Source organism: Lycorma delicatula, chromosome 2 (genome assembly GCF_047948215.1).
Source record: "Lycorma delicatula isolate Av1 chromosome 2, ASM4794821v1, whole genome shotgun sequence".
Classification (NCBI taxonomy): Eukaryota; Metazoa; Arthropoda; class Insecta; order Hemiptera; family Fulgoridae; genus Lycorma; species Lycorma delicatula.
This window is the reverse complement of record NC_134456.1, coordinates 186,273,157-186,295,795: the sequence shown is the minus strand read 5'-3', so window position 1 is coordinate 186,295,795 and position 22,639 is coordinate 186,273,157. Positions and strand designations below refer to the sequence as shown.

Here is a 22,639-nt window from a genome sequence, read left to right as displayed (position 1 = left end):
TTCTTGAAAATAGTTGAAAACTTAAGTGAAATTTTAAAAGTAATTTATTCGCGTTAAATTAGTAAATTTTTGACAGCTCTATTCTTATGGTAGTGAATTGATTTTATTATTTTGCATATTATGTCTAATTTATGTGGAAAAAGCATTCACTGCCAAGGAAAAGACATTATACACAACATTTTTAATTACATGGCTGCTGTTGGAATGTTTGTTAGTGACCCCAAAAAAGTTGTAGAACATGTGTGTGCTATAGGAGTCTCAAAAAGAGCAGTTTTAACAAATTACTAGTGAAATAGCTTCGGAAAAAAATTCAGATGTCCTCGCAAAGAAATAAAATACAAAAAGGAAGTGACAAACCCGGAGAGTTTTGATTGGAATGTCATACAATGTAAAGTGTTTTTACTTTAACGAAGACTGTTTGCAAGTGTTAAAATTTTATTTAATCGAGGGCTGCTTGCCTTCTCTAAGGAAACTTACTAAAAAAATAAAAAGTGATGGTGATATATTGATTTAATTTTAACCCTTGATTGTAAAAAAAATACAATAAATTCAATAATAAAAAAAAAGTATGAAAAAAAATTAGAAGTTATTAGTGAAATAGAATTTTATGTATTTTAAAAATGTGTATACATAGGCATTATTACATATGTGTATATGTAATAGATTTGGTGAAACATCTGATTATTTAATATTATTGAAAATTATAATTTAGAATGGTATTATTGTGGATTTTCTAGTTTAATTTCTGTTTAATTTTATTTAATTATTCTGTAATTTCTGTTTAATTTTATCTCATTAAAGTTAACTACAGAGTGACTGAAAAATACATCCTCATAAGAACAATGTATACACTGAGCCATATAGGCCCGATCTTTAATTAATTGCAAAAAAATTCTTCCCCTTTAGTTCATTATTCCTCTGATATTGTTGGATAACATTCTCCCTAAGTCGGAGTTTATCATTATTTTCTTTATTTTTTTTTGTTTCCAATCATTTAATTGCTCTTTGGTTTGATATAATTCTTCTGATTTTAATTTGTGTACACGTTCTCTAGTTTTCAAATTTTCTCTCTTTATATTCATCATCCGCTCTTAATCTTTTTATTCCTTCCTTGGACGTAACGTTTTCTTCCTCTTTATATTTATCATCTTCTCTTAATGTTTTTATTCTTTTTTTGTTTGCAACATTTTTTCCTGTTTATTTTTTTTGTTTGCAAAATTTTCTTCCTTTTTATTATTTCTTTGTTTTTAACATTTTCTTTCTCTTTTTATTTTTCATCTTCTCTTAATTTTTTTATTCTTCCCTTGTTCTAAACATTTCTTTCCCTTAGTATTCATCTTCTTGTCATTTTTTGAGATATATTTCTTCATGTTATCTTTCTTTTTCCTGTTTGATTGTTTCTTTCTCATTTTTGATTATTCACCAAATAATCCAAAAATAAAAACAGAATATTTTACACCGTTTGATCAAAATTAACATTTGTAACCAGTATATAGAGTTCACTAAACAGAATAGTGTAATTATTTATTAGTAACGTTAATTTATACGACACACCAGAAATCTGAAATGTTTTTTAATCAGCAACTCACGAAGATAGAAATAATACTAATGTAGTAATAACAGCAATAAAGGGACTTTTACTCTAACTTAATATTTCATGTAAGATTGCTGAATTAATATAATAATTGTATAAATATTTGATGTTAATAAAAACGAATATTTCAGCAATTGTGTTACTGTCCACTTTATTAAAGAATTGGAGGATCGTATCTCACTTTCAAATGAAATAAGTTTAAATGAATTGCAGCATAATATGTGTATATGTAATTTAATAGGCATACAAGGAAGTCATGTGGTGTCCACATCAGATTTTTTAGAGATGCGACAAGTAAATGAATGTTGTTGGAGATTATGTTGAAAAGTGAAAAAAAGTCACATTGATTCAGTAAACCATCTTAGTTCTAGAGCAGTTTTTGTCCTTATTGAATGACTCTCATATTATTCACTTAGAATTTGTAGTTAATTGTAACTCATTGGGTAGCCAGTTGGTTTTTATAGTTATCATGCCATTGCTGACTACTCAGTTTGATTTTAAGCTAGGATCTAGTATTTTTTCATTTCTCATTTTATTCAACTCATCTCATTAAAATATGTGTTGAATGTTTGAGATATATATATATATATATATATATATTCTTTTTTAACTACAATTAGTAACATTAAATTTATAATCAGCTGTAATTAATACTGATACTTTTCTATAAAGTAAGTATTAATACATTCTTGTTAACTTCTAGGAAAAAAATAAACTGTGATTTTGGGCAATTTATTTTTCTTTTTGTTATAATTTTAATGTGGTAAATTTGAAGAGTTTTTATTTATTACAGCCCTATATACGCTATGGATTCTGGAATTGGAAGTGATTTCACTATGGATGAAGATGAAGAAGATTTGTATTAGATTTGATTAAGAAATTTCATCTCATAATTATAAGTAAAAATAATTTATTTTACTTTTAATTTGGTTAAGGATGTGTATTTTTCTGAGTTATTAGTATACTTTTATGTGTTTTTTCACACCGTATTAATATTACTAAGTATAATTAATAACTTTACATTTTGTAATTATGTTCACAACTGTGTCCATGAGTGTATGTACTAAAACATTGTGAATGTTATTTTGATGGAGTTTAATAATCCTGCTACCAATTTAAATTGAGAGGATATCATAAGTTCTTTTGTTTATTTTTTTTTTTTATTTGAATCCCTTGTTTAGTATAAGTAGATGTTTCAAGGATTATGTTAATTGAATTAGATATAAATGATATTTATGCTGTATTTATATTTAGAAATGATAAATCTTAAATATAAGATTGATATCAATATTAAAGAGGTATGTTAGCGTGTGCTTAGGTAAAATGTTTGCTTTTCCATGTGGAAGTTTGACAGACTGAGGTCTAGATGCGGTAAATAGAAGTAAACTTTTATCATTATTGGTTCTTGACTCTATATTCTAGCCATCATTTAACATGGGTTGCATCATTTGATCACAGCCTGGTGAACATAGGATTCTTCAACATAGTTCAGGTATAACCTGTGGTGTTTACTGTCATTACAAATATCTGATGTAATCAGATGGGGCTGAGTAAACAAAACTGCACCAAATCATGCTAGAGATTTTTAGATATGATATGACTTGCACAGTCGCATGAAAATATTCGTTATGTATCATATTTTGTGTTTATAATAAATTATATTTAATACTTTGCTTTTTAATTTTATAAACAATTTCTTAAATATTAAATTCATGTTCCTATGATTTCTCTTAGATTTCAGTTATCTAATTGGTTTTTCTAAAACCCCTGACTTATCAATATTGTTTACATTTTATTAATAATTATTTTTCTTGTTATTAGTAAATTATTATTGAACTTTTTTTATTTCTTCTATGTTAGTTAATATTTTTGTTACTAACCATTTAGTTGTTTTTTCTGTTCATTTGTTAGCTCAATAATTATATAAAGTTCTTTTCATATTTGGTTTCAAGATTCTCATCTTTTTACTGTTAACCTTAATCAGGGAATTGTGAACTTAGGTGTGCTTTCACAGTGGGGAATACCTAATAACACGATAAGATCAAATTTTTTTTTGTCTAATACTTATTAGATTTTATATGTGTTGCCGAAGTTTAGAATTAATTCACTAATTCTAATAAATTTGAACGTATAAGTCAGCAACAATTCTTCTCTTCTCTTTTATTTTTGCTTTTTTGTTTAACCTAAAATTGTAATAGTTTAATTTTTTTATCTTACAAGGCAATAAATTGTTTAGGGAAATTTTATAGTATGTGGTAGAAAAATGGTTAGGTCCTTAAAAGAAGACTACTATAAAATTTTAATAAACTATTAAATTTTTATTTCCGTTATTGTGTAGTATTTACATCTGTCCATTGTACTACTTATAATTTAAATTGTATTATGTTACTGACAGTAAGTAGACAACTACGATAATAAATTTTAGATAAGATATTGTAATCTTCATGATGAATTGTGCATTTTTTTATCACTATACTAACTACAATATTTGTGCTTATAAATATCTATCTATTTACGTATATTTATTGCACTTATGTATACCAGGTGTTCATTTGAAAATCTACCACATTTATTATTCAACAGCTCTCAGTCTCAGTGTGTTTCTCTTTGCAGGTATGTTACCATTCTTGGGATGAACCTTTTAAAAATCATTTTTAAAGGGGTGGAACCCACCCTCTCCGTTACACCTACCCAAACTCAAAAATCTTAAATGGCAATGGTAACATTTAATTACATTAATAGATAACCCCCCAAAAATAATGAATTTTGGTAAAAAGGAAATTAAAATCTGCCTACCCCTTTATTCAGTAGGTGCAAAAAACCATTTGGGTAGTACATTTTTAAATTTCAGTCCAACAAAGATAACTATAAATTACACATATTACTTCTTAAACCATTTGAAATAATCATAATCTGTGGATTAAATGTGTGGAAATTATTTTTTAAATACCAATACAAAATTTTTCCCTGTCACTGTAGCTTGTAACAACTCATTGGAAGGCCCTTTGAATGACAAGTAATTTGGTATAAATAAAGTAAATATTGGTTCACTGGTATTGAAGTTATGATTAAAAATATGGTTTTTTAGGTTATGTTGGGATACAGTGTTACTGACCCAAAGCATTAAGTCTGAAATCACCCATTCTTGTTAAAAATATTAGTTTTAGGTTTCTCCAGCATTGAAAAAATGTAGCAGTAAACACAGCATTATAAAAACAGTTAAACATACGACAAACCAGTAATAAAGTACTTACTACTTCTTTGCTGGTAACATGTTGAAAAATTTATTACCAGTTAAACTTAATGATTAAATAATTTTAAAAAACTAATTCATAAATGAATAATAATTGGTAATCAAAAAGTAAAGCTTAAATCATTCATTTAGTTAATTTTTTTATGAAGGTTTCTAACAATAAGAGTCCTTAAGAAATAATAAATGAAACACATTTTTTTTATCTCAATAAAATAAAAGTATCAATTTTTAAATCATTTGTTCAAAATAATTCTCATTTTCCTGTAAACAATAATAAAGTCTTTGTTGAAATTCACATCTTACTTTTATTAAAGTGTCTTTACTTACATCCTTATGTGCTGTTACAATTTCATTTTTCAACTCTTGTATGTTAACATGAATTTCTTTATAAATTATTGATTTTAAATGACCCCACAAAAAAAAAGTTCAGTGGGTTGCAGTTAACCACATATTTGAGAAATGGTCGACCTGAGACTGTACAAGACTACACTTCACTCACACTCATACATATCATCTTCATTCATCCTCTGAAGTAATACCTGACAGTGATCCCCGGAGGCTAATCAGGAAAGAAAAAAAAGGTGCTCCATCTTGCTGAAAGTGAAGCATGTCTTCGTTAAGTAACATGTTTCCATTGTCATATAACTGATTTTCTTAAGGCATGGACTATTAGTTGATGAATAACTTCATCCAGCAACTGCAAGTACTTTTCACCTGTCAAATTCCCATCGATAAATACTGGACTGATTATTTATCACGTAAATCCCAACCCATACATTTAATTTTTCAGGATGCTATGTGTTTCCAACATTGAAAACATAAGCAATTGCATCGCTGCAGTATCAGCAGTTATGTTTATTAACAAACTCATTTAGAAAGAAGGTGAATTTGTCAGAAAAACAAATATTTTTCGTAAACATTGGATTGGCATTTATTAATTGAATCATTTCTTCACAGAATTTAATCCTTTTCTCAGCATCATCCTCATTCAGTTCTTGATGCAGTTCAATTGTATACGGATAAAATTTATTCAATTTTAATGTAATGAAAACAGAACCACAAGAAACCCCAGTTTCGTGGGATATTTTACGAATTGAACTCTAAGTATTTGCTACTACATTTCCCAAAATTTCAACCAAAGTTAATTCATCTAAAACCTTTTGCCCTACACATTTCTTATTCATGACAGATCCTGTTTCTTGGAATTTACAAGATTGACAATGTAAGAGTGAGAAATATTTTTATTTGGATGCCGTTCATTAAATGCTTGGGCAGTTATAATGCATTTATTTTGTTCTCTTTATGTAAAAATTAGTTCAGTCCTTTCTTCCAGTTTGAAAGTAATTTTAGTGGGACAAATTTACTAAAGACAAAAAAAGAAAGGCCAATGGTAGAATAATAACACAAACTAATTGCCGATTTTAACTAAAGAACACAACAATTTAAATAAAACATGATAAGATAAATACAATAAATACTTTTTGCCACTAATTACATACAATATGAAAGAAAACAGTTTGGAAAACCATTTTTACCGTAGAAACTAAAATCTCAATAATTGGCAGGAAATTATAACCTGTTATAACAAGGTAATCAATTTTTCAACATGTTGCCAGTAAAGAAGTAGGTACCTTGTTATTGGTTTTCCATATATTTAACTGATGTTATAATGCTGTGTTTACTGGTATGTTTTTCAATGCTGGAGCAACCTAAAACCCAAATTTTTAACAAGAACGGAGGATTTCAGGCTTGATGCTTTGGGTCAGTGACACTGTATTCCAACATAACCTAAAAAACCATAATTTTAATCATAACTTCAATACCAGTGAACCAGTGTTTATTTTATTTATACCAAATTACTTCCAATGAGGTGCCATGAGTTACATCGTCTAATTTAAAAAAAATAAGTTTTCAATCCTTGAAAATTTAGAAAACAATTAAAGTTTGTATTGGTAATTTAAAAAATAATTTCCACAGATTATGATTATTTCAAATGGTTTAAGAAGTAATATCTCGTAATTTTATGGTTATTATTGTTGGACTGAAATTTATAAAAAGTATTACCTAAAATGGTTTTTCATATCTACCGAACAAAGAGGTGGGCAGATTTTAATTTCCTTTTCACCAAAATTCATTTTTTTTTTCGGGTTATCGATTAATGTAATTAAATGTTACCATTGTCATTTAAGATTTTTAAGTTGAAGTAACTGTAGCAGAGAGGTTGGGTTCCACTCCTTTGAAAATAATTTTAAAAAGGATTCCTCCCGAGAATACTGCAAACAGAAACACAGTGGGACTGATAGCTGTTGAATAATAAATGTAACTTTTCAAATGATCACCCAGTATATCAGGTCACATATGATCTTTCAGTTAAGGGATTTAGCAGACAAATACCATGTAAAAATAAAAACAAGCTTCCTTATCATTTTTAAAATTAGCATTTCTAAATGCAATGCTTTCACTAATCATAAGTGTTAGCAAGTTGAAGACTAGATTAGGGTCCAAAAACTATTAAATTTAAGTTTCAATAGTGAAATTTCTTCAGCATTGGCATTGTCTGATTTTTCTTGAGAAGTCCTTTTAAATTAAGGCAATCAACAACAAATGAAGATTCTTCAATGTCAGTTGTTTAATTTTTCTGCAAAAAATACGCTGTGGTGATTTCCTCAGTATTCAAGCTGCATAGATTCATTTAGAAGGAGAATCTGGTGAGAAACTCAATGTAGACAGTATTTCTCTTGTTTAAGTTGGGAAGAACCTCATTAAGGACCACAGCTTTCTTGAAAGCTGTGGTCTGTGTTTTCTCCTTTTCTCCTGGTTTAGATGAGTTATATTCATCAAAGAACATCTTCCTTTTTCTTGATTTTTTAGGCTTGTACACATTCACCATCGATTACAGTTTGGACAGTATTTAGTTTTCTTCACACAGCCAAATTTAATTCAATGAAATAATTTCAGTGAAATTGATCTAGTAGTTTTTGAGATATCGAGCCACAAAATTTTAAAATTTTTGAATTAATTGAGTGTAACTCAAGAATGACTCAACAATCTTTGTCAAATAATCACACGCACAACTTCAGATACACTACGTCAGCATATTTAAATTTTAATGAAATTGAGATTTATATTTTTTCTTCTTCAATTTAAGTTTGTAACTAGTTATCAGTCTTCCCCATTTCAGCAGCTCCCTACTTGTAGATTAACATGCTATTGAGGTGAGCATGTGAGGCTTCATGTTCTTTAACCCGCTAGTAACCATGTTTCCAGTCATTAAATTCACTGTCATTGAATTCGACTGATATTAGACAAAACAGTTTGCAGGGCCGCAAAACAAAGATTCCTGGCTGGGGGAATAAACTAGGTAATCCCTATTCACTATATCTCCATTAGCAAGTTTTCTGTAAAACAAAGCTTTGTTCAAAAATTTGTTTTTATCAGGGTATACTCTTTTAGATTGTTCAAAGTTGCCATCTTTATTTGGATTGAAACCATTTTTAACAAAATAGTCTCCTGTAGTATCTTTAATTTTCCACAATACTGGATCACTACTTGGCTTCAACTTACTGTAATACTAGTAGTAGGAGTATCAAGTTTTTAAAAGGATGTCTTTGTTTTCTTCAGTGTCAGATGCAATTTTATTTAGACCTCCACTTGACTCAGTTGACTGTGATACGAGACTAGGTTGATCATTAACTCAAACCTCTTATTTGACAGTAGGCATAACAGGGTCAACAAAATGTTTTTCCTACACTAGGATTACTCTTAAAAAATAATCTAATTTCACAGTTTTACTTATTATTTCATTCACTTTATTTTTCCTCTTGCTTGCTACTTTTCAGTATTTTGCGTCTATCCATTTTTTTTGTTAAAATAACATAACCAACTTAACTTTAAACCAAAAGTATACTAAATAAAATGAACTGAATATTTACAAAATAAATACACTAGAATGTACTACGAGTATGATTTGAACTGAAGCAACTTAAGTTTAAAAAAAAAATACTGTAAATGTTTTACACACAATAAAATCTTTCACTGAAACAACAGAAGATTGGAAAAATTGTAATGACACAACAGTGTCAAACCTGACTGTCAGCTTCAACTGACAGCAGACTTGAGTGCTCATGACAATCCCTCTGTAAGTATTTTGATTGGTCGAGATGCTTGGCTTTTTGAATGTAAGAGATGAGGCTGAAAGTGGTGATCTGTGCAGGCACAAGCACGCGCGTGCACACATACACACACACACACACACACACACACACACTGAAGACAGCATCATCCTCTGTATATAGCCTCATGCTGCCCACATAGTACATGGCCTGCTGTCGGCCTCTCCAGCAGTTGTACATATAGCTGATACTGCACTTACTGACTTTACATGCTGCTGGCAAACAACAACATTATGCTACAACTGATCTGCCCCAATTATTGTGCTTTGCACTATATTGAAAAGGACATGTTTACCATATTTTATTTTGTCAGTAGTAAATATGTGTAAAATCTATATTTTTTTTCTTAAAAATTCACATTTTTACCCAACTTTGTAGTCTTAAAATTTTCTGGCATGGACCCAGGCCCTTGTGACCCTTGCTTAAATCCAGTTGTGATTTCAGGCCAAGTAAAACTCTTGGTATTACTTAAGGAGTATGAAAGTGATTAAAAAAAAACATTTTTTTTAATCAGATAAAATTTGATTTTCATTATAAAATAATTTTTTTTTTTAATTTGTTTAAATTTATGTGATATCAAAAATGTTCCAATTGGAGTAAAAGACAATCTACTTATATTTTATAGTAATGTATTTTTAAACTCTATAGGAACCTCTATAAATTTCTCAGTAAATGAAACTACTATCTTTGTGTTTATCAAAATAAACTATTGTGATCAGAACTTTTATTTTTAGCAAGATTTCAATTCAATTGCCTTATTTTTTAAGTATGCATTGATTATGAGTGCTGTTTAAACTTAGTGTCATTAGTGTAATGAGTTGATGTATTATGGAATTTATAATTTTATGTATTTATAATTAAAAGTATGAATATTACAAGTATAAACGCGTTGAATATAAAAGTATATACGCAACTCGTACATAAAGTACAAGTCAACTTTACAGCAATAATTTCTCTGTTTGTGTGTTTGCGTGTTTGCTTATATATATATTTTTAAATCTTTATTAAAAACATGCATAGTATTTGCAGTTAATGTGAATTGATTTACTGCCATTAATGACATAGACTTACTACCATTATTATTAGACTTATTGAGTTATCAGTTTACAAGGACAGCTGATGTAGCAGTTCATCAGTTGGTCAGTTTTATTATTAGTGGCTATTTACTTATTTACTTTTTCTACACATTGTAGGTATATCTTAACTTTATTAAAATTTACTTAGGGGGTTTTCTCATAGTTGGGTTTTATATATATATATATATATAATTTAGATGTCATATTTGTTGAAATTAATAGTTATTTTTATTTTGTTTTTTTATCTTCCTTAGACTTATTTTTAGTTCTTTAAAACATAGACTGCCATGAAAAATTTCAGTGAATGGATTTTCACAGACAGCAAACAATCATTTGGTTTATCTTCTCAAATGACTGTACATTTCACCAGTAGTCATTTGTTCTGGCCATATAAATCTACTCTTGGTTTTAATCTACGTACTGTTTATACTTTAAAGAATTTTTTATGTAAAAATGTTATATTTTTATTTTTTATATTTTTTTGTCCAGAAGAATAAGAATTAAACAGGAATTATAAAAAAGCTTTTGGTTATAAAAATTTTTTTATCAGAGATGATTGTTTGAAAAATAATCCTGAAGAACAAAGTATGCGTAGATTTAAGAAATGAAATATGGTAAAGTATTTGTTTTATTTCCCAACATATTGTTAAAATAATGGAATATTAGTGCAATTCAAAAGACATCAATATTGATTAATACATCATGAGTTTTTGGACTTTGCTGATTAAGTTTGATTGTAAAAACTATGTTTTACATAAAATAAGAGTTTATGTTCCGCAGTGCTAGGCATAACATCATCTACGACTGAAGACCAATTTTTTTGCCAAAATTTTTTCAGTGTGGTTCAAGATATATCATTCTATACGCCTGCTATAATGTAAATAATATCCTTGATGTTAATTTGTTTTAAACCTTTTATTCAAAATTACTGTTGTCAGATCATTCTAAAATTGAAGTGAGAAACCCTTTTTTTTATAGTTTTTTCATTGAGGCTATAACACCTTAATCTGTTAGTTGTATTAAACTTGTAACATTTGCTGGCAGGAATGTGGCTTTAATTTAATTGTGATTGAGGTCACATGATAGACAGCTAGGTGCATTGTCTTGTAGAACATGGCCTTTTTTGGAAAATGTTTTGATTTAAAAAATGTTTTCACTTTTGGAACAAATTCACATCATACCAGTCTTGAAATAAAAAGGAAACTATCCAAGCATATTTCTGTGTATGTAATAAACGGGTAGTGAAATAGATTTATATTTTTAAAAGCTCCAGATTTTCCTATGATGAAAAGCAGTAATATATGTGATTCCAAAGCATTTGAGCAAACTGCAACAGTAATTCTGTCTTTAGACAATTTATAACCTGGTGTGTTTGGTTCTGCTTGCCTAGCAGATAGTCTTACGCAGAAGTATTCTATAATTTATACCTGTTTCATCTATATTATAAATCTGATCAGCTACCAAGTTTTCATCAGTTATAATATTAATCAATTTGAAAAATTATTAGCAGCTGACTGATCAGCTGGTAACTTTTCTCCACAACTTGATAAAACGTGAACACTGTGTTGTTATTTCCGTATTGTAAACCAACCATCCCTTGCTAGCAGTAAAATTCATGTCATCATTAAGCAATTGATCTAAATTTAAAGCTCATTGTTTAATTATTGGGCCACTCAAAGGCATATTTTTATGTCATTATAGAGCAAAACATAACCATACAGCATTATCCAAAGTAATAAAAAGGTTCAGTTTCTTCAGCATACAGTGACCTGATAAAGCAGAAGGCGTTTCATTTGATACAGTGGAACAAAAAGCCTTTATGTTCATTTTATTTTTCTTCCAGTTCTTCACTATAGTTTCCTCCACTCCAAAGTTGAGGGCAGTTTTTGTTAACAGACTTCCCCTTTTCTAAACATTTCAAAGCTTGCCTTTTCTCCAAAAAATGATGTTTTTCTTTTTATGTTCAATTTATTTGTCACAGTTCACCGTACATAATTCGACTTAAATTAAATCCACACAAAAACTCATATAGTACAGTACATTTTTAATTACTACAACAAAACAAACAAAGAAAATGTCTCAATTTAGATAATATGTAAACTAAACACACACAACTGAACTAAACTTCATAATGTCTAATCGAAGGATGGTGATTTCCTATTACAGTTATGGTATAATGTATACAGCGTTTTAACAGAAACATACAGGATGTGACTAATTTTTTAGGATAAATAATATTGTTTTTTTATGATTAATTTCCTTTATCTAAATGGTTGAATTTGTAAACTACATATCATAATTAATTACATAGTGCTATTATTGTAGATACTCATATTTTGTTTCAGGTAAAATATTATGCATGTTTATATAATACATAATTATCTTATGGTCTTTATATATTCAGATATACAAAAAAATCACCCCCTTGAAGAAGAGTCGGTTAATTAAAAGATCTGTTAAGAAAAAGGCTACTGTTTTACATTTAAATGACACTGTTTTTGTTTTCAAACCTACCAGAATATGACCAGCTTCTTTTACCAGTCTTTTATAGCAAGTTTTGCAACATTGCTGTGTTCTTTTATGAGCACGTGAGATGGTCCAAGCAAAGATGGAGATGCTACTGCTATGACAGAGTTCCTTGATTCATCAAATTGTCTTTTAAACTTTCCCTTAAGTCAGTGATGGTAGTTGGTTTGTTTGTCACAGTTTTATACAAGGACCAAGCATTAACGACAGTGTTCAGCATGATGTCAAGTGCCCCCTTTTGGTACTACTTGACCCTTTTGTGTAAGCAACCAGAATGGTACATGCCCATTTGTTCAGCCAGATCACAAAATTATTTTCCTTTGTTGTACTCAACAACTGCAGCTGATTTTGTTGTTTTTTTGTAACAGTCATGGTCATGTTGTCAAACCCACCAGGTTGGTCCAGTAGTGAACTCATCACCACACTTCAGCTGATTTTGAAGTCAAGAGTTGAAATCTTAGTGAAGGCAGTTACTTTCATTTGAATACTAGATTGTGGATACCAGTGTTCTTTGGGGGTTGGATTTCAACCACCTTTTTAACCAGATATCAGGAATGGTCAACCTGAGACTACAGATTACACTTCATTTACATTCATTTATATCATCCTCAGATTTAATACCTTACAGTGGTTCTGGAGGCTAAATAAAAAAAACAGAAATAGAGGTAAATAAATCAAATGAAATGAGAGTTAAATAAAACAGAAATGTTGTCAACGTACTTAGTACTCAACATCAAAATACCCCTCCTATCATTCCATTTAAGGGCAACATGTTATTTCCATTTTTTTATAAAATTGTATTACCTTTTTTAATTTTATGTTGACACTTTCAGGATTGAATTTTTCTTCCTATTAAGAGTTCTCACAACATGGGTATTTTCTTTAATTAATGTTTCTGGAAGTGTAATGCTTATGTACCAGTTCATAAAAATGGTTTTACTTTCATTTAGATAAGGTTGACAACATTGACAACATCAGCAGAAACAATGGTTTCTTTATTACTTCTTGTGCTCTTACCAGATTATATTTTGTATGAGACTGTATAATAATTTTTATAAAATTGGAAAGCTTTGATTTAATAGCAATTAGTTTAATTTTTATTATATTGTTATAAGACAATTCTGTCTCTAAATGGTATCATGCTTTCATCTATGTGCATAAATTCTTGCAGTATTATTGCTAATTTAAAATTTTCAACCAAACCCTGAATTTTATGAAGCCAATGCATTATTGTTATTGCCATAATGAAAGATAACAGCTCAAATCTGTTTCTTGACATTTATTGCGGAAAGACAGACTTGAACTTTCCCTTTGTTCTCCAGTAGTGGCCAATGGTGGGAGAATGTAATTGCCCATATATATTACAATTCCCAAGAAACTTTTCATTTCTGATGCAGTTGTGTCAAACCACTTTTTAATTCTAACACATTTTTTAATATTAGATTCATCTTTATGGGCATTTGCATACCAGTTTGTTTCAGGTACCAAGTGACTTAGTAATTCATTGTAACAAAAAGTTAAAAAAAAATCATTTGGTTCACAGAACTGCATTGTCTCCTTGAGATTACTATTTATTCATTCTCTACATCATCACAATAATAATCTATTTTATATAAATTATACATGCCTCAATGAGATCACTATTTACTCAATTTCCATATCATCAGGATTATAATGTATTTTATATAAACTATAAAAATCATCTACCAGATCCCATATGCTGTTTACAGGAAAGTCATTATTTTCTACAGGAATTTCTGCATCTTTTATTATATTATTAACATCCGAATTGTCACCTTCAATTGCAAGTTTGACTACACATTCTTCATCTGAAATATTGTTCACTATTTTCATCATTATCTGGTTCATATACAGGATTTGTATCACTGTTGTAATATCCATATATTTACTCATCATTACTGCTAGCACTTAAAATTTCATTTATTTCAAACTTATCTGTTATGCATTTAATCGTATTATCTTATGAAATAACGTGTTCAAATAAATTAACCTTTAGAAAACAATACTCAAACACTATATGAATATTCAAAAATATAAACACATTAGTCATATCAGATTGTAAAATAGGATAGTTTAATACTAGATTGTACACTCTACATAATTATATTTCCATAATATTGAACTAAATTTTTTTTTCTTCAAAATAATAACTAGCCTACTTAATTAACTAAAATATATTCAGAAATAAAATATATTTTTTTAAAATATATATATATATATATTTTAAATATTTTATTTCCAAATATATTTTAGTTAATTATATATATTTTTTATTTAAGATAAATAAAATAAACTAAAAAATGTAAAAAAATATTAAAATATAAAAAATTCATAAAAATTATTTATTTTTAACAAAGTTGATATGAACGGGCTAAGGCAATCATGTCATTCTCTGACATCATACCTATTGATACATGTGCTAAAAAGCATTATAGTGGGGATCATACATATTTTGTGAGATTTTACAAATAATATGATCTGCCTCTCAGTCATGTAGCCTGTTGAGCAATGTTTGTGTGATCCATCACTGGGTCATATGGTTGGCATTGAGGGATCGTTGTTTATCTCTATGGCAATCATGTTAAGTGGCATGGTTGAGTAGACTGATTGGACTTTTATTTTTTTATTTTTCTAAGTTTATCTCATTACTTATATATGTGTGAAAGTACACATATGTATGTTGATTCGCTCATCTAATGTATTATCTTAACTTTGTTTTGACAACAACCAAATGACTGCTGGTGAATATTGTATTAATTGATGTGTTAGAATACAGCTGGGATTTTTTCATTGATTCTTTACATATGTTCAGAAAAACTTAATTTCATAATATGTCGTTTAGTAGTTCAATGACTATTTTCAATTAAATCTGTGTAAAATGTGTACATAATAATAAATGTTATTTCAAAGATATATGAATGATTTAAAATAAACTTGGATTACTATTTATCACTTAATGAAACAAAATAAAATCAGTAGTTTTAAACTACCTCAATAAGTCAGGTCAAATAATTGTCTATGTATATGTATGTACAGTATAAAAAATTAAGTAATGAGGTATATTTTTTCTGTAATTTATTACCTTAGTTTAAAAAAAAAATTATTTTCCATGAATAAATTTTAGCATATAAAACATGATGATAATTATAAAATTGATTTTAATTGTTTCTTTTTTCCTTAGATATGTGTATGTGTCTGTTTATCTTTGCATACACATTGATAAATACTGATTATTGAGTACTAATAATGATTATTATTTTATTGTAACATCCCACCAATTAAAAATTATAGATTTTTTTTTAAAGATAAGAAATAATAATTGTAAAATATATATATATATATATATATTTTTTTTTCCAGCCTAAACAATATTTATGTTTCAGATTTTATTAATTTTTATACATATTGCTTCACTGGATTATTATATATTAATAATAACCATTAAATACAGAGGCAAGAACACTTACCAGTGTACATCATTCTCTTTCATCCCTTTTTTCAGTGTCAGTTTTTAAAAAGGGCTGTTGTTATTTTATTAAAAATTAAATTTATAAATGTAGTTGATTAAATAAAAATTGTAATGGATCTTGATGTTTAGGTTTTTATTTTTAGCATAAAGAGCATTTAAAAATTTTCTTCATGATCATTTGTAGGGATGTCAGTAGAACAAATTTATAATGTTTAGTAGACTATTAAACTTTTAGGTGACATTACACATTTGACATAAATTACTTCCTTTCCTGCACTGCTCACAGCAGTTACTTTTAACAATTTATTGAATATTTTACAAAATTTAATGTTATTTATCTGTCAAATAAAAGTTTGTTAAAGGTATAAAAAAAATTGTTTCTAATTAACACCATTGTTTAAAATAGCATGATAATTATTAATCAGAACTACTGCTATCATTCTATTTCACATTGCACATTTTGAAATGATTCCTCACTAGTACAAATATGATAAACATGGGATGGTTGATTCTATTTTTTTAACTGATTATGTGAATTTTAAATTATAATTCTCAATGCAGTCATTGTTAATTATTGAATACTTATATTAATTTTCTAACTACTGATCTCTATTTAAATAGTTTTTATTTAAGTTAAATAGAGAGTACTCCCTTCTAAATAACTTTAAAACATCTTTATCATCCTACTTATTTAAAAAGTTAGCAGTAGAAGATTACATTTAAAAAAGATATGTAATTAATGGAAAATTATATAAGCAAGAGGGAAAAAAGTAAAATGCGTTATAAAATTTTAATAAAAAATTTTTTTTTTCATGTTAATATTTTTATCTTTTGTAAATTTAGTTATTTTTTCGTTTGTATTATTATTCATTGTGTTGGTTTGCTATTAAATCAGTTTCATTAAGAAACAGTCTAAGACAAGGAGACAAAAAAATACCACTACATAGTATAGTGCACCTTTTAATTATGCAGAACAATGTTATGATTTAACAATTAATCAATTTTAGGGTCATATGCATCATTCTCATATTGGAAATTCACTGAAGATGACTTACTGTCATGGATTTTTTAGAAAATTCAGGACAGAAAAGGAGGAAATGTGACACATTCTTTCCACCCAGAAAAAATACAATATCTTTTTAGTATACAAATTATACTGAAGAAGGATTATTCATTAAAATAGCAAAAATTAGTTATTTGGTAGTAGGTACCAAAACACTATTATTTTGGTTTGGTTTATTAAATTTTGATATTAATGATTCAAATATACAGGGTTAGATTATAAAATTCCTTTTTAATGTGAGGATAAAAATGTACTTTACTTAAGGAAAAATATTGGCAACCAAAATGTATTGAAGTCACTAGAGTGTTTCAACAAGGGATGGTACTGTAGAAATGTTGGGAATAATTCTGTAATGTAATGAAAATTAATTAAATGTTAAAATAATAATGATATGATGAATTTTCGAATTAATTTAATTTGAGATTGTAATTGATTTTATTATCAATTCAACTAATCCCTAAGGGGTTGCTTTAATAACAATTTTAGTTCATTTTATATTAGATGTGAAGTATTTACCACACAAATCATTAATACAAACTGGGAATGAGAATTTTTTTTAGAAGCTTTTCATTCCAACAAGTTGAAATATTCAGATTTAGAAGTATAGAACCAGTTGAGTATTGTAAAGGAACATTACCAAATGAGGTCAATATTTGTATGCAAACATTTCCTAGAATGGAATGTAGACTGTATATATAATGTAGAATGTGGACTGTATATATAATTTAATCTCATCAGATTGGCAAATCATCAAAGGTAATTAATGAATAACAAGAGAATAATGAAAAAAAGGGTAAAAACTGTTTCACAATGCGACTAAATATGGATTGGAGAAATTCTGAGAAATTGTCAAAATTGTGGGCTGTAAAATTGTGTTCTACTTTATTGTATTTATTAATGACATGATAGATGTCAAAATGAAGAAATAAGAGGCAAAGTGGAAAAATTTTTTTGGTTTGGTTTGAAACGAATAAGGTGAATCAAAAGCAGTCACAATTAAGTAACTTCTTAAAAAATTGTTTCATGGATTTAATCTCTAACATAACAGGAATTAGTAATTATAATTTGCTATTTTAAATATTGTAAAAATGTACATGCATGAATAATGAGGTCTCCACAGAAAATTTCATTCAACAGTTTTACAAATGTAAGATTATGACACATTGTGGAGTACAAAGATGGTATTTTTAAATAGATTTGACTTAGTCAGCCAATAAAAAGTCAATAGAATTAAAATTTTAATTTTCTTCAGTAGAATGTTTTTGTGAATTTCTGAAATAGCAAATTACTTTGAATGGCTTACTCATATCCTTTTTTCAGGAGTGTGATGAGTGTAAATAAATGCATGTTAATCTCAGGGTCCCTGTAATTTTGTTTCTAAGGTGGTGTAAGTTAACTTCAATTAAAAACACTTTGTTTATCAATAATGCTAATAGTGGTACAATATTTATTTTAAATGTAATGCTTACTATCATTTTTTAGATTCCTTAGAATTAAAAATAACTTTTTTATGATTTGTTTTGTTTTATTACTTAAATTATTGCAACTTTTATTTCATAAATTTTCATAATATAAAATACAATAAATATTTAAACAAAATATAAATCATATAAATAATTATTATAACTTATAAGCAACACTTAAAGAATCTTTTTTTTATTTTAATGCTCACTGTGTTATTTAACAGTAATGATGTTAAAATGAAGTAAATAGAAAAACAGACAACAAACTTTACTAATCGATATTTAGTTAATAAATGAATACATCTCTAGCCTCCATAGTTTCAAGTTGTCATTTACTCGGTGACTTTCATTCAATACAGAGAAATGTTTGATACTTATTTCATGAAGATCAGTGCAGTTATTTTGTTGTTACTGGAGAAAATATAAGTATATTACCTTCCTGGAACAATCTGATATAAATACATCTCTAAACATTATTAAAAAAAGCAAAATTGTTTCCTACTTAAGAATGCTGATATTCAGATTCAGAAGAGTCTGACATTGGATTGTCAGAATTACAGCTAGATTTCACATTTGTTGATCTCAGATCATTCAATAGCATGTTATTTTAAGTACATCAAATGCAGAATAGTCTTTTAAATATTTTCTTTGAAATATTGTTCTTATGATGGAAACGGTGCAAGATGACATCAGTGTTCAGATACATGCCAGGAAAAAATGGACAAAGGAAGCCAGCCAAATATGTAAAATTATAATTTATTATTTATTTATGTTTTTGAAGATACATCTATTAATACTGAAGTAGATTTATAGAAGTACACATGATTCTAGTACATAAAAACTTCATAATAGTCCAACTTCTGAAACCAAATTTATTCAGAGAGGGTGTAACAGAATTTAATTTTTTTATTTACAACCTTATTATTTATAAACTTATAAACTAGCTTAATAAAGGTATACTTCCATTGGTTGATTAAATGTATTTAATTTTTCTTGTAATTATTTACTGAATTAAATTGCTACTTTTTAACTTTTGTTACTATAACATATTTCCATTCACATACATGTAAATTTACCAGAATGTGTGAATAAAATGAAAAAACAAAAATTAACAATGAATGTTGCTATGATGCTGTGATGTGGATTGCATTATTCAAATGACTAGTTATGAATAAGTTAGGTTTAATATGCAATTTACTAATGAATATACCAATAATTATCTCACCATATTCTTTTTATTGGTTTAAATAAGTAAAATTAATTATTTTTGTTTTAGCTGAACATTTATTTAAGTACTGAATTTACTAATCAGCTTCTTAATTAATTTTTCTGCGAATCAGTAAACAGTATGTATACTAATTAGTAAAGACTGAATTTTCACTTGATACTTGCAATATGTCTTAAGAAGAATAATCAGTTATAAAATTTACTTGTTTAGATTTTATTTTACTTTTAATTTAGGCTTAAAAAACTGTCACTGTATGTAGTTTTATATATTCTACTATTGAAACATAAGTACTTTTATTTTATTTGTTTATTTGAAAGAAGATAGTATATTTTAGCATAAACATTGACAAAGTGTTTACTTTATTTTTTTCTGTTTAAGTAGAAATATTAATTTTCTATAAAATTGTTTAACCTTGACTTGGAAATTGTTTTAGTAGTTAATTGTACCTGAAATTAATTATTAAAGTAGTAAATAAAACTTGTTCCAAGTCATTTAATTATGAAAGGAATAAAAATGTAAAATTTATCGAACAGCATTTATGTTTATTATTTTATTTATTAAACTCAAATAAAATATTATTATTTAATGTTTCAATATATAAATATATATATGTAGAGAGAGAGAGAGGCCACCAAGTAGGCTATCTGGTGCAAAATTGTAGTAATTAATTTTCAATCAATATGTCCTCTCTGAAAATTTGAACCTGTAGATATTTTGTTAGGTTTACATTTGTGATAAAAGGACAAGTGAAAAATCGTAACTCGTATACCGCATTGCATTATAATAACAAAATTGGTCATGCAACCCAAATTTCAGTACTCCATGGGAAAGGAAGTTAAAAGTGGTTAAAAAAATGTTTGCTTATTAAATTCTTGCGTTAGCTTTAGTTGTTCAATCAGGTACTCTAGATGGCGTAGCTGACTTTTTTCTTTATAGTTAGTAGAAATGCCTTTGATTAAGATCCTGGGAATATGTATTTTTAGAAGTTATTTTACAAATTAACAATAAACAAAAAAAAATGTTTATTGTATAGCATTTTGTTTTCAGGAAAGAAAAATTGCTGCTAAAAAGAATCAATCCTGATGTTCTAGTCTTGTTAAAGTTTTTAGAGTCCATTAAATAATTGTAAGTTCCCAAGGAACATTCTTTTCAAACACTAATATTAAAATGTGTCTTCAAATATGAAATCACTATACTACAAGATTATTTATAGGTTTAGGAAGCTGTTAAGTTTTTATCCATTTTAGATTCATATATATATATATATATATATATATATATATATATATATATATGTGTGTGTGTGTGTGTGTGTGTGTGTGTGTGTGTAAAGAGAAAAATGAATTTGAGATTTGTTTTAGGTATAGCCTCTGGAAAAAAGCATTCTAAAAATCCAGAAATTTACTTACACTTTAATTTTTCTTATTTAAAATTATAATTACCGTAGAATGTGTAAATAGAATCCTATTTTTTTAGAATTAGTGGTTGCAGGAATTGATTAATGACAGTGCAACTGTGATGTAGAATAAAAATTATTTCTGCAAAGTTTTTTTTGAAAGTATATTTTACTAATGTAAGTACTACTCGTACAAAATTCTGATTTGGATTCTATGATTCTAATTGCATGTGAAAAAATGAAAATGGCTGTATAATTTTGTTTTAAAGATTTAGACATACTGAAGAATAAATGTATTTTATAAAAAGCAAGTAAATTATACTATGATCTACATGTATTACATTACAGGTATTTTCATTCCTTAAGAAATTGAGGTGGTTAAAAGTTAACTCAAATTTGTCTAGTGATTTTATTAAAGTAGAAAGTCCATTTTTTATTTTGTTATTTTTATTTATTTCATAAATACTTTCAGTACTTATGATTGGAAATTGCACAAGATTATTAATTATTTGTTTTAAAGTTACAAACCTAAACATCTTGATTAACTTTTTGTGTTTTATATATTTGCTATGAAATATAATGGTAAATATATTATAAATTTATTTTGTGTTTGTCTTTTTATAAATTGTTTACAATTAAGCAAAATTAAAATTAATTATCTGTAAAATAGAGTATATATGTGCAATTTTAAATATAATTAAAAATTACCATAATGCACTTTTTAATGAATAATAATTACATATTACAATATAGGAATAGCATTTAGTTATCTTACTAATATTTTAAAAGTATTGTTTCACATCATACTAAGCTGAAAAGTACATGTAATATATATTTCACTTTTATTTAGTAAAGTAGTTTGTAAGAACTTTTTTCTGTATGTCAAAGTTTAAAATGTTAACTTAAATACTGCATAAACTTATTCTATTATAAATATAGATAACATTTATTTAATAATTATTAATAAAAATAGGTGTGTAGATATATGTGATTTTCATTTTTATGTAATCATATTAGAAATAAATATTATTTTTTTAACAGTAGTTTGATTACTAGTTATCAGTAAATATAATTTAAGTTTTATATTACTTATTTATTCTATTATATTTTGTATAGCCTTGTCTGTGCTTCAATTTTACACATGTTTGAAGTTTGTTGCTTCATTGTGTTACACTTGGACCTTACTGTACACAAAACATGTAACTCATGAGGAAGGTTCAGTTTGAATATCACATTTAAATGAGTATTACTTAGTTCTGTGAATAAAGGAAAACAAAATATATATGAGGTCTTTTTAGAAAATAACAAAACATTTTTCCATTTCCAATGGAGATTATTTAGTGATGTGCAGTTGGCGGCATTATGTTCTGCATAACCT

The 22,639-nt window shown here is 27.2% G+C and overlaps 1 protein-coding gene across 2 annotated transcripts in view; it reads left to right on the top strand.

The window, feature by feature from the left end:
• Positions 1 to 22,304, top strand: part of Maf1 (repressor of RNA polymerase III transcription Maf1) — a 49,928-nt gene extending 27,624 nt beyond the window's left edge. The window contains exons 6-7 of one of the 2 annotated variants that reach the window (XM_075356868.1): positions 2,388 to 2,493; positions 20,913 to 22,304. In XM_075356868.1, coding sequence (XP_075212983.1) covers positions 2,388 to 2,460 — 73 coding nt within the window. In that variant the 3' untranslated portion in view covers positions 2,461 to 2,493; positions 20,913 to 22,304. Of the gene's footprint in view, positions 1 to 2,387; positions 2,494 to 10,349; positions 14,667 to 20,912 lie in introns of those variants that run through there. The other variant, XM_075356869.1, reaches the window with a different exon arrangement.
• Positions 22,305 to 22,639: the final 335 nt, after the last annotated feature.